Source organism: Fusarium solani, assembly GCF_023522795.1.
Source record: "Fusarium solani strain SB1 chromosome Unknown bctg00000008, whole genome shotgun sequence".
NCBI lineage: Eukaryota > Fungi > Ascomycota > Sordariomycetes > Hypocreales > Nectriaceae > Fusarium > Fusarium solani.
The window spans coordinates 469,008-482,568 of record NW_027072148.1 but is presented as its reverse complement, the minus strand read 5'-3'; the positions used below and the strand labels follow the sequence as shown (position 1 = coordinate 482,568).

Below are 13,561 nucleotides of genomic sequence, written 5' to 3'. Positions count from 1 at the left end.
CATCCTCCCAGCTTGGCTCGCATATATCCGACAGTCAAATCCCCTGCCCGAATGCCGACCGGATCCTTCAGCTTTCCCCGGATCGTTCAAAACCTCGTCAGACCTCCGAGGCCCGAACTTGTTGACAAACATCTTTCTTATCTTATGGGGTCGCCATGAAAGCTGCCTGCGTCCAATGCCGGGTCCGCAAGGTGAGTTACACACCCACCACCCCCCGGGTCTCGGCCGGTGCTGACTCCCCGGAGGTCCGATGCGATGGAACCGTGCCACGGTGTCGCACCTGCGAGCGCCTGAGTTTCCAGTGCTCCTTTGAGCAGGATGGGTCTCACGGGCAGTATGCGCCTCGGCTGCCGCCAAAGTGTCGCGGTACGAGGGCCTGCCTCGAGTGTCGGGCTATGAAGGTCCGGTGCTCGGGGGATACTCCTAGATGTTCAAACTGTCAGAGGAGGAACAAGCAGTGCACTTATTCAAACTCTAAGCCTGGTCCTTCGAGGGGTCCGACTGAGGGTGCGTCGTCTTCGAGAGATGAGGCCGGTTCAAGCTCTCAGCGTGCCGTCTCGCCGGATCCTCAGCAGTCTATTGCTTCGAGTTCACAACACGAAAGTCCAGGACCTGCTGAAGATGTTCCCCCAGTCAATCCACCTACAGATTCTTCACCTTCAGATGAGTTAGTCACAGGCTTGGTCAATCAGTACTTCGACCGTCTGTATCCCCTTGCCTCGTACAGCTTCCTCCACAAAGCCACCGTTATTCAGAGATGTCGCGACAAGACCATCGACCGAGCCCTCAAGTTGGCCCTGTGTGCCATCACGGCCATGTATTTCGACAAGCATAACCAGGAGCGCGACGCCTGGGCTCAAGAAGGCGAACGACTCATGCTCGACCGTCTCGAACAGCCGTCCATCTTTCAGCTTCAAGCGTCACTTCTTCTCATTCGCTATCGTGCAGGAGTTGGACAGTTTCCTAGGGCTTTCATCATGGCTGGTCTCGCTGGTAGGTGGGCAGTGGCTCTACGACTCAACTATGAGCACTCGAGGTTAGGGCCTGTGGCACAAGAAGTGAGGAGGAGGACGTTTTGGTCGCTGTACCTGCTGGAGGATAGCTTCTGCGTTGGCCTCAAGGAGTTTGAACTCTTTGACCCCGACACGATCCATCTCCAGCTCCCTTGCGAAGACGTCGACTTTCACCAAGAGCGTCATGTCAGCACGGGATATCTGCAACCAGGAAAGGGTCTTGAGCCAGAAGTGTTGGGCTCTCGGGCGGCGTTTGTTCGACTTGCATTCATCCGTCGAGCTATCATGAGACTCAACCGCCGAGTCTTTCTAAAAGAGGTCAATCTGTCGGAGCTGTTTTCATCTATGGAGAGGTTCCAGAACGATCTCCTTCGTCTCCGTACAAAGCTGGCCCCTAGCGATCAGTACCCGCCTACAAATCCTGAAGAACTACACCGACCGCCCCAATATGCCATCATGGTAGGTCTCAGAACTGCTTCTTAGAGCTCTGACTAACACGTCTAGCACATGAGCTGGCACCAATGTCACTGCGACCTCTACCGTATCTTCCTCACCGGATACCCCGAGGCAACACCACACGCAGCCGTCGAGGGAATGTCTGCCCCCGAAAGGGCGCTGATGAAGGACAAGTGCCTGGCCCACGCCGAGCAGATCGTCAAGGTCTTGTCCGACTTTGTGCAGCACAAGGATGAGAGGGACATGCTGGAGTTTGATGCTGCCGTCTGCGCATATCACGGTGCTCGCCTCATATTGTTTGGGACGTATACTGGCAAGGATAATACTGGACTTCCGATGCAGATGGCTATCAACAAAGCGCAGCTGTGTTTGGATGTTATTACACGGTACTTTGACTTTTCGGCACAACTCAAGCCCATGGTAAGCATCCCTTACTCCATTCCAAGATTGACAGACGCTAACTCGGTGACAGCGACAAGAACTTGAGCGAGTCATTCAGCAACACAAGTCGTGGCTAGAATCTTCAGATCACCAAGCCCTATCAACATCAGATCCAGCACCACAGCCACCACCCAAGCTATCCAGAGACGCCTACATTCGACAACGCCTCGCCATCCATAGTCTCCTTCGACAATCCGATTTTGTCGATGACAGCCGCGACGCAGCCCCCGAGCCTCCCTCGGAACCAGCTTTGAGCTTCACAGCATCCACAGAAGACGAGCAACCGGTCGCGGAGCCATCTACAGATTGTAATACGAGGGAAACGGGTTATCCTTTGGCAGATCCAATCACGGACCCTAATCTCCTATTCGGTCTGCCTTATGGCGGTGTCGGTCTGGATTTGAACGCGTGGGCGTGTAATACGGCTGGGACTCAGGATTTGAATGGGTACTTGGCCGATTTTGATGAACAGTACATGTACTAGCGATGGCGAGATTTAATGATACCAAGGCGTGATTCTACTCTACTCTCGTTACCTCTATTTCCTCCTTTTCCGTGGTAGCCCCAAAGGCTGGAACCTCCACAAACCAGCACCCACCATCTCCCAGTGTCTAAGAGCTACTTCACCCACTCATTCACAACAGGTGCTGCCTAGACGGTTCACCAACTGTTAAACTCGTATGTTCAATAGCATCTTTGAGCCAATTTCCCCAGCGGTTTCCCCCGGCTGGCCCAAACTCATCTGCCCACGTGGATAACAGAGTTTGCTCGCCAAAACGCACCCCATATTCCGCCCATCATGGATCAAGGTCTCGGCCAACGTCCAGATTCAATCTCAAAAGTCATGATGGCGCACCGTACGTTAGCCAATGGCAGCTGTCCCGAGCCGAGCACCGCGATGCCGGCAAGTGGGGGCCCGACGGCTCCGAGGCTCCGCTCCGGTCCAGGACCCTGAAACTCGGGCGTCGGGGGATGATGTGTGAATGTCATGAGAGGAAGAGGATCGCACGCGAGCTTTATTCTAGGATTATTTTTCTTTCCATTGTGTCACTTTTTTCTCGTCTTGCGTGCTTTCCATTGACCCAATTTCGATCTTGATTTGTGTCATTGTCAATGAATCGAGAGCAAACAATGGCGACAGACTCAGCAAGCAGCGGCAATGGCCGTCCAAACGTCATCTTCATTATGGCTGATGACCATGCTTCTAAGTCCATCAGCTGTTATGGAGCTGGAATCAACAACACGCCCAACATCGACCGTCTTGCCAAGGAGGGCATGCTGTTTAATCACTGTTATGTGACCAACAGTATCTGCACTCCTAGCCGAGCTGCTATTCTTTGTGGTACTTATAACCACGTCAATGGCGTTATGACGCTGGATGACCACGTAAATTTCCTCTACTGAATGAAGCTATTGGCATTCTAACGCTCCAGCAGATCAACAAACATCTCCCCAATGTCGCCAAGCACCTTCGAACGGGCGGTTACCAGACCGGCATGGTTGGAAAGTGGCACATGGGAGAAGAAGTCGACAACCAACCCACCGGCTTCGACTACTGGTCCGTCCTGCCAGGCCAGGGCGAGTACTGGGACCCCGAGTTCATCGAGTCCGACGGTGTTCACGTCAACCCCGGCTACGTGACCGACATCATCACCGACAAGTCTCTGGACTTTATTAAGTCAAGGGACAAGAATCAGCCATTCTTTCTCATGTGCCATCACAAGGCGCCTCATCGATCGTGGGAGTGTGATGATAAGCACAAGCACCTATACAAGGACCCAGTCCGACTTCCCGACACTTTTACCGATGACTACAAGAATCGTGCTCGCGCGGCAAAGATTGCCAAGATGCGTGTGGCTGAAGATCTCACATACCAGGATCTTGGACTCGTGCAGCCCGATGGCGGAAGACGCGTGGGAGAACGAGTCCAACAAGAAAAGGGAGCGAGCGAGAGAAAGATTCCCGCACCAACTAGCGAAGAGGACCTCAAGGCTCTCAAGCTCATCGACAAGGAAGACGGCACCGTCTTTCGCTTCAAGAGTGCCGGGGAGCTTGCAGAGTTCAAGTTCCAGCGTTACATGCAACGATACCTTCGCACTATCCAGTCTATCGACGATAGTGTCGGACAGCTGCTGGACTACATGGACAAGGACGAGCCGGAGCTTGCAAAGAACACCATAGTCATTTACACCTCTGACCAAGGTTTCTTCCTTGGTGAGCATGGCTGGTTTGACAAGCGCTTCATGTATGAAGAGTCGTTCCAGATGCCTTTCCTGATCCGATATCCCCAAGAAATCGCTGCTGGATCCGTCTGTAACGACATTATCTGCAACGTAGACTTTGCTACTACATGGCTTGACTTTGCCAACCTGCCAGTTCCCTCATACATGCAAGGCAAGTCATTCAGAGCCCTGCTACAGGGAAAGACACCCACGGACTGGCCCCAAGCTGCGTACCACCGATACTGGATGCACAACGACATCATCCACAACGCCTACGCACACTACGGCATCCGCGACCAGCGATATAAGCTAATTTACTGGTACAACGAGGCTCTTGGCATCAAGGGTGCTCGACCGGGAGATGAGGAGTACAAGGAGTGGGAGCTGTTTGACTGTGAAAAGGACCCTCTGGAGCTGTTTAACGTGTATCATGAGGATGAGTACAAGGGCGTGGTTAAGCACATGACGGCCTTGCTGGAGAAGAAGATGGTGGAAATTGGAGATGAGCCGGTGCATCCTAGATCATAGACGTGCCAACGAAGAGTAGATGACTTAGATGAACAGTTTGATTCATGAATAGGCTTGATTATCAGCCATATCTTGTTAGCTCGTTCCCTTGTGGGGCCCTCTACGGTGTCATGACATCCCATGAGACATTCATCTCTCCAATCTCCCATACCAATATCCCCAACTTCCCCAGCATTCGCCAAGAATACTCCTCACAACCAGAAAGATAATCCCAACTCGCTTAATACAAGCTTCTCCGCATCCCCCGGAGTTCAAGGATTGACAGCCCGACTAGCCTCCCCCGGTACAGCCAATCGCACAACCCACCGACCGAAGCCCCGACATGCGAATCCCCTCGTAGTCTCGGTGCCAAGACTCGGCCGGCAGACAACTCGGCATGCGGAGTTTGAGCTATGTCACCGCTTAGCGACAACCGACACTATGACCAGCGGCGAAACGAAACCTTGTCATGCCATCATAGTCCAGGGCGATGGTTCAATGTAGTCGAATTACGTATAGTATCTTAATTTCTGGGAATTAGTATAAGAGAGATTTAAAACCCCGTCACGGCTTGAAGCCACAACCCAGTGTGGATCTCTCAGTGCAGGCTGAAAACGCATCTTGTCATGAAGTTTCAGTACGTCCTCACGGCGCTGGCGGGCCTAGGCCTTGCCGAGTCCAAGAGCTCTCCTAGAGACAGGGCCAAGGCCCTTCTCAAGAAGATGACTTGGGAGGAAAAGATTGCCCAGATGGGGAGTATTCGACGGTTGTTGAAGCTTGGCCCAGAGGTTGATGAGGAGAATTTTGAGAAGAGGTATCCTCTTCAGCATGGAACTATTGGTAAGTTCTCTGGTTTGACTGAGGATATGATGGATTGTTGACACTGTTGTGTAGGCTTTGGTCCCATGTTCAACTGGATCTTGGATGCTCTCCCTCTTGTCAATGAAGTCCGTGAGAGGGAGATCAAGAACAGTCGTCTGCATATCCCATTTATCACTGTTACGGATTCAGTGAATGGTTTGTTCATCTCTGGCGGCACTGTCTTCCCCAGCAACCTAGCCATGTCCTCGACCTTCAACTTTCCTCTATTCAAGAACATTACAGCGGCTATTCGCGAAGAGCAGCTGTCCATCGGAGTCAACTGGGTCTTGTCTCCTCCTTTGGATATTGCCTGGGAGCCCCGTTATGGTCGTATCGGCGAACTGTAAGTACTAATCCACTGTACTTGAAGTCATAGCTAATATCACATCCACAGTTATGGAGAAGACTCGTACTTGACTGGCGAGTTTGGCCACGCATATGTCCAGATCATGCAAGACAAGGACAAAGATGGAAACATCAAGGTGGCCTGCACCATCAAGCACTTTGTCTACGGCGAGTCTCGCGGTGGTGTAAACACCGCCAGTCAGTATGGCGGCATCAACCACCTCTTCAACGATCAGCTGCGTCCTTATATCCGCGCCTTGGAAGCAGACCCTGCCGCGCTAATGGTCTCATACGCTTCTGTCGATCTCATCCCCATGTCTATGAACGAGTACATGATCCAGGACATTCTCCGCGGCAAGCTTGGTTTCCATGGAGTTGTCATGTCTGACGCTGGCTCCATCTCCAACATGTACACACAATCTCGGGTTGCCACCTCATATGCTGATGCAGGACTTCAGGCTTTGAAGGCTGGTCTGCAGATGGAATTGAGCCCTGGAAACCCGGCTGTGTTCCCCAATCTCATCAACAGCACCAAGGACAAGCAGATCGCCAAGCTCATCGACGAAGCTGCCCTCAACCTCCTCACCATCAAGTTCGCAACTGGTCTCTTTGATAACGACCTCCCAGATGTTGAAACCGCAAACAAGACTCTTCGGCAGTCGGCCCACTTGGAACTTGCACGCGAAGCATGCAGAGAGGGCATCGTTCTTCTCAAGAACGACGGCATCCTCCCACAGACTCCCAAGAAGGTGGCTCTGCTCGGTCCCTTTGGTGAACTCCTCAACTTCGGTTCGTATGCCGCCATCAACGCATCGAACCCCAAATGGGGCAAGTCTCTTCATGCTAGTTTGAAGACGGCCCTCGGCGAGAAGAATGTCAAGTTTGTTCCCGCTGTGGATCTCCTCGACACTGCTGATGATAGTGGCATCGCCGATGCTGTTACTGCTGCCAAGGAAGCTGGCTTTGCTGTCCTCATGCTTGGATCTCTCTCGGCACCGATGGAGGACCCTCTCTTCAAGAAGCGAACCGACGGCGAGTTCTTTGCTCATGCTGACCTTGGTCTTCCCGGTCTTCAGCAGCAGCTCCTCGACGCCGTGCTTGATGCCGAGGTGCCCACAGTCTTGATCCTCACCGGCGGCCAGCCCTTTGTCCTGAACAACTCGACCCTCCGCTCCAACGCGATTATCCACTCTCTCCTCGGCGGCGAGTTCTCAAACTCTGCCCTCGTCGAGGTCATCACCGGCAAGGTCAACCCCAGCGGAAAGCTCACCGTCAGCATGCCGCAGCTCGATGGTGCTGTGCCCGCCTTTTACGATTACCTCCCCTCGGATGATGCAGGTGGTAGCCAGGATCGATTGGGTTTTCACTCGGCGTACCAGTGGCCTGTGTTGCAAAAGGCCTCTCCCATGCCATTTGGCTTTGGTCTCAGCTACACAACCTTTGATATTTCGACTCCTACGGCCGAGTACAAGAAGGGAGAGGTACACATCCGCGTTACCGTGAAGAACACAGGCAAGGTAGCCGGAAAGGAGGTTGTCCAGGTATATCACCGACCCAACACCTCCGTAGGCCTCGAGTTCCCCGTGAGACGACTCGTAAGGTTCGACAAGGTGGGCCTGCAAGCTGGCGAAAGCAAGGACGTCGAGTTTTCAATTCCTAACAAGGAGCTGGGATACTATGTTAATGCCAAGCTCGTGGTTCGGGAGGGTCTCTACAACTTTTGGGCTGGTTCAAGCTCTAGGGTTGAGGATCTCAAGGGGGTTAATGTCACCGTGACACTTTAAAGAAGATGAAATGGCTCGTACATAGGTGGTTCTGGCAGTATAAATACACGAGATTGTGCTAAGCATAGTGGATCATGATGTTTTCTTTTTGCCCAACATCTGCCCAGGCAAAGTCCTGAATAATCTGTCTCACCATTCATCCAAGCGATGCCCCTGGCTTTATTCCTATCAGAGAATTCTCTGATCAATAGTGGCATGCTTGGCATTCTATGCGTAGACTGGCACCTTTGGTGGCATCTTTTGACCTGTTGATGGTATCATTTTAGTGTGTCAGTCCCGTCATAGCGCGATTGAATGATGCCATCTAGCTACAATTATAAAAGAATCCAAACCTCCATACATTCTCCTTCCCGGATACATGCTCGACTCTTTATTCACATTAACTAACAGGATCCTTTTTGAGCCTTACGTGTCAACAACCGCCCCTCGTTGCTGATTCAGTGAGCTATCCTCTCAAGAAGAGCTGGTCACGGAAATAGAAGACACGGTTTTCAACACAATATTTGCATAACACCGCAGCCTCCGCCATCTAGTCTCGGGCTGGATCCAGGAGTTTGGATATTGTTACACTTGGCGTTCCTATTACCCTGCACAAACACGACACGTGTTGTTGAGACTACCAGGGAACGTGGCTTGCCAATGTCTGAGTCAATCACCAACAGCCACGAGCTCTAAGGGTCTCTGTAGTCTCATCTCGCGAATCCTTGATGCGATTGCCATGATAGAGTTGGGTGAAACAAAGGCCACGGACTATAGGCCAGGAAGATTGAAAAGCTTACAAGGTCGCAGGCATTTTTTGACGCGTGATAACACGTAGATCACCAACCATTGCGTTTCATGGGCCGACCCTACACTCGCCGCAGAAAGAGGAACTGATCCTTAGACACTTGATTGTCCAATTCATCCGCGATCGGATGAAAAGGAATATCTAACCTCTCGGCGCGATATAAGCATCCCAAATCTACTACCAGCCTCCTTTAACTTACGATAGAATATTCGCGACTATAACCCAAGAAGTTGACGTCTCTCTTCATATCGAGGCCATTTAGAGGGCGAACACCAGAATCGAGTTTGAGCTTGCGCAATAGTCGCCCCTGACTTTTTACTCGTCGCATCATTCGAGATCATTAGTACTCAGCATGGATGTTGCCATTATCTAAGATTAACTCTCCTTTGCACAACATGAGAGTCCGAGATAGAAACCACCTAGTATTAGGGGTGCCCTTGAGGCATTGACCCCTATTCGCCAATGTGATCTCCCTATCATCGATAGTATGGCAAGCGTCAGCGAAATCATTTCAGCGAATTTTACACACTATGTCGATTTGTTCCCCCTCGCGGCTAGTTCAGGTATCAATGAGGATCTGAACACCTTGATCGAGGTCCACGATCCCGCCTCGCCGTTGGAGAAGGAGTATCCTAATAATGCATCACTTGGCTGATTGAACTCTATAGTTCTCATACTATGATCCCTTCCTACTAAAATCCACGGAACGATCTCTCTAATCTCTCAACAATCCCCTTCTCGGCCACAGCTCATCCCCAGTCGGTTTCACGACCAAGCTTGGAAAGAACCATTGTGCCTGAACCTTGCTACATTCCTTGAGAGAATATTAGAGAATACTATGAATAGGATCTCTTCCACCGCTTGATGTCCTCTCTCCGTTCCATCAACATCGATCTTCTGGCTCAGTTACCCATCAAGGGCCGGGCTTCAACTATAACAAAGAACACATTATCAACACATCATAACATCATATCCCAATGCTAACACAGTGGCCTTTTTTAACCTTCTACTGCCTGCAGTAGAAGACTCATGCCTAGCTGCATCATCATGAAAGGTTAAACTTCCCACGGGATATTTAACTGCTCTAACCTCCGTACGAGAAATAAGAAAATTATCCCTTTCCACCTTCTCAAGACTGCAGTTTCTCAACACAATGTCGAGAACCACAATCGATCGGTCATTCCATCAACATCAATCATATCCATCTGGCTCATCACTGGCCACCACACCTTGTGCGGCAGAGATCACAACTATCGAAACGTGTGAACTAGGTAAACAGTAGTATTTCCATATGGATATATAATCGAACCCGGATTCGTGTTGACAACTCATCGGACTAGAATCATTCGGACGCGGGATTCGGTATCATTAGTCATGACGGTGATCTAAGTTCTGGGGGCTCATCACTGATGCACATGAGCGACATTGCTTCTATGAAGAACGTTTAAAGAGGAAATATTCTGGAGGAATGGTCTTCAGTATTTGATTCTCATCAACATATTGATAAGCTCAAGTAGCGAGATCCAACCCCTATAGTGCTACCTTGAATGGATTACCCAAGGCCAGAGTTTCTCTACGAGCAGCTTTTTATTCCATCTCACCGCCATTTCCACCCTTTATGAGAAAATGTCGTTGATATGTGACTCCAATAGTGTTGTATGATTGTCAACTGTGGACTGAGTCCCGTACCCTGGCTTCCTAAAGGTATTTGATCCATATTAAGGGGAAAGACGAGATTTTTTCCCAAGTTCTTAAAAGACTAATCTAGATGATACATGGAATTGATGTCGTCTTCTTCACTCTACGGATCTACCAAGCGATTTGTCATATTGACTGCTTGAGTTGAGGAGACCCTATACTCCACTGCACAATTCCGATACCAACTGCTCCGGCGTGAGAAGCGATTGATTGACATATGGAAGCTGATTCTGATGCATCTGTATTTGTTCCTGTGTTCCCTGACCGGGAAGAATGTGCTTTAATATGATTCATCTGGAATTGGATAGGATTGACGGGGGAAGCATGAATAAATACTGCCAATGAGCCAGGCCATGAATCACAACTTTGTGAAAGATCAAATTCTCGCTGAGACAGAAGAACCTAGGGTATTGGCTCGGCCCTCGGGGACTGGGAAGGTTGACTGGCTTTCTCAGCGCTGCACACAACAGTCGCCGTCTGCCCGGGGAACAGCGTCTTGGTCCCCGAGTGCGGTAATTCCAGGGTCACATGGCTAGACCTCACGGGCAATCCGTATTCCTCTGCTCTGGGCTCCTCCTACGCTTATCTGGGAGGTGTCTGGCTATCAAGGATGAATCGGCGCTAGAGCAGGACTGTGGATGATGGCAACCTCTTGTCCATCCAACACACAGATGCCTGAACTAGGAAGAAGCTTGGTCCGGATAGCCCGCGAGCTAGGGCACCGGCTGCGGGGAAAACTGGGGTTCTCGTTGACAACTGACAAGTTAGGATTGGGCTCGGATTTCCACCTTCTCATGATCTGGATTTGGAGTGATTCGGGGGCCCGGGATGAGGAGCAGCTAGGGGCAATATGTGAAAGCGGTTGTAGCCGAAGCTGAGTTCTTTTGGCGAAGCTGTGTCTGACAATGTTAAGGCATGGCTAGGTGGTGTCATGATCGGTGCTGAAAGGCATGGGCAGGCATGCAAAGTGGAGTGGCGAGGCGTTGATAGAGCTGAACTAGACGAGGAGGTAACCGGGGTTGAAAGGAAGGCATTTTGCGCAATTCGAGTTGACGCGTTGGAGGACAATTTCATGGTGATTCTGTGATGGTCAGCAAGCTTGGGTAGTGTCATGAAGACCAGCAAGTTCATCATTCGTCACAGAGAATTCAAACTCACAACCAGACAAGGCTATCTCGAAACAACGATCGCAAAACGTGTTTTTCGTATTCATCACGCTCTCGCAATTGAATATAGCTATAGAGCCAGGGGATAGATGGGTTATGAGGTAATAGATGACCACACAGCACGCCGGGTATCATCATGATTATGCGCCAGCTGGCTGGGGATACGAACGAGGGAGAGCGAGCGGGTCGGAAGTCGGCTCCGTTGGGCCGAGAGCCGAAAAGTGTTTGAAAGATGCTGGATCTGATATCAAATGCATCTCTAGAATTCAACGATTTCATCCCGAAATTTTCGCTTCAATATCGCGCCTTGGGTGTTGAAATTCGTCGACACTGCAACATTCGGCTCGACTACATAATCTCACCGAAAGGGTCAGTCTGAGTTTTACGGGGGCATCAAACGATGATATGGCGGTGGTCGGAGCGGCAGTCGGTTAATGACGCAGGTGTGGTCCAGAAATTGCACTAATTGGCAGGAAGGAGGGTCAAGGGTGGATACAGGCGGGGCTAATGGTCCGCCCTTTGCTTCGGTTGGTCGCGACTTCCCACCAAATTTTGCAAAGCTCACTTCGGGTCGTCGGCACCCCAAGCAGCCGACTCGACTTTGGGAGGAGCAGGAGCTGGCACGAGTCCAAGGAAGGAGCAATCATGCTCGGTACGTACCTGACCTGAGAACACTCACCTCAAGCCACGCGCCGGCGTCTCCCATCATCTTCCAGTTCAGGCATCGGCCCTCGCCCGCTAAACCTGGAAATTATTTGATTTTAATCCCGGTTATGACCTGGTCCATGGCGGAGACAAGCCCCGAGCCCATGCGCCGGGTTAAGGGGCCTTGAAGCGGAGCCTGAAGCACTCGATGGGCGTCGCTTCTCGGTGCGAGCCCACTCTCATTGGCATCCCCAGGTTTTTTGCTCCCGTCTGGATGATGGCAGAAACACTGTGACGACAGAGTTGCTCGTTGTGGGAACATGGTAACGCTTTTTGGGCATGGAGAGATGAGCACCCCAGGCGCGGCACGGATTTGCGGGGAACAAACTGCCGGGGAGATTTTCCTCTTTGTGCTGACCTCTGGAGCAGGTGAGCACGAGGGGAGATGGATCGGTTTGGCAGAGGGCATGATTGTTGTTGCACCGCATCTTTCCCGTTGTTGCAGTTGAACGTGGCATCAGGCACAACTCAAACCTCCACTGACTGAGGCGAACAGGTACGATCCAATATCATGATGTCCAGTCATTCGATCTCTTTTCTGACGACTCAAATGACTCGGCCACCTCTTGCTCTGTTCCCCGACGTTCCCCTATCTTCGGTGACCAGATAAAGAGCCTAGAAGGCCCGCCTGGGGACTGCGGTCAAGCCGAAGGAACCCAAGCCCAAGTGACCGATGAAGATTTTCCCCTTGCAAGCTTGGCGGCAACAAACCTCTGTGTCATACATAGCTCAGCCTATGAGGCGCGGCACCGGATCCTTTGCCAAGATTTTAGGCTAGAGCGCGACCCACACTAAACGTCGTTCCATGCATTTTCCAGGCCAGTCGATTGAGCGTGTTTACGTATGGGTCGAGAGAGAGGCATTATTATTACGAGCGAAAGACAATCTCTGTCTGATGTTAACTGATAGACAGGACGTGGACTCATATACTTGAGCATCATAGCAGGCCAGATACGAGTCGCGGTCAGCTTCTTGTTTGATGTGTGCCCCACCAAACTTGCATCTTGCGAAGGTATCTCATGTGAGCAACTAGAGGGGTGTGCCCAGGGCTGGCGACAGTGGATCTATGGAGGCGTCTCCCCAAAAGCCAGAGGGACCAGCCCTAGAGCCCAGAGCTAAAAGCTAGCAGCCGCGCCAGCACCTCATCTAAGACATTCGGTAAGAGGCGGTCTTGATGAGCTCCAAGACGAGGATTTTGTGCGGTCCGACCACTTCTCTTAATCTTTGCTGTGGCCAGTTTTTGCCTGATGTGTGCTGCGCCTGCGCCTTCCAAACAAGTCCCCTCCAGTCCAATTAATCGCCCCTACCCACTAGGGGCTCCAACTCCCGTCCCGGACCCTGCTGTCCCTCCATCCATCAAGTCCAGGTCCCCATCCACTGGCACTGACTGCCCGGTATCGACACCCACTGATGGCTCCTGCAGTTGACAAGAGCCCACTGCCACAGCTCCTGCCCATTCCGGTCCCGGTTTTCCCACCAACACCCAGGACCCAGCACCAGCACCTGCCTCCACCACCGCCCGCTCTTTGACTCCCACTCACTCATCATCGTCACCTCTAAAAAAAAAACTCCAGTA

The 13,561-nt window shown here is 51.4% G+C and overlaps 3 protein-coding genes across 3 annotated transcripts; all 3 read left to right on the top strand.

The window, feature by feature from the left end:
• Nucleotides 1-155: 155 nt before the first annotated feature.
• On the top strand, nucleotides 156-2,394 carry MRS44_012178 (uncharacterized protein; the record flags this gene model as incomplete). Its single annotated transcript, XM_046278532.2, has 3 exons — nucleotides 156-1,472; nucleotides 1,518-1,889; nucleotides 1,942-2,394. The coding sequence occupies 3 exons, from the start codon at nucleotides 156-158 to the stop codon at nucleotides 2,392-2,394; spliced, it is 2,142 nt and encodes a 713-aa protein (XP_046133369.2).
• Nucleotides 2,395-3,041: 647 nt separating this feature from the next.
• On the top strand, nucleotides 3,042-4,660 carry MRS44_012177 (uncharacterized protein; the record flags this gene model as incomplete). The annotated part of the gene is made up of 2 exons (XM_065618710.1): nucleotides 3,042-3,296; nucleotides 3,347-4,660. The coding sequence occupies 2 exons, from the start codon at nucleotides 3,042-3,044 to the stop codon at nucleotides 4,658-4,660; spliced, it is 1,569 nt and encodes a 522-aa protein (XP_065474782.1).
• Nucleotides 4,661-5,265: 605 nt separating this feature from the next.
• Nucleotides 5,266-7,629, top strand: MRS44_012176 (uncharacterized protein; the record flags this gene model as incomplete). Its single annotated transcript, XM_046270918.2, has 3 exons — nucleotides 5,266-5,479; nucleotides 5,534-5,843; nucleotides 5,895-7,629. 3 exons carry the CDS (start codon nucleotides 5,266-5,268, stop codon nucleotides 7,627-7,629), a joined length of 2,259 nt encoding a protein of 752 aa, XP_046133370.2.
• Nucleotides 7,630-13,561: the final 5,932 nt, after the last annotated feature.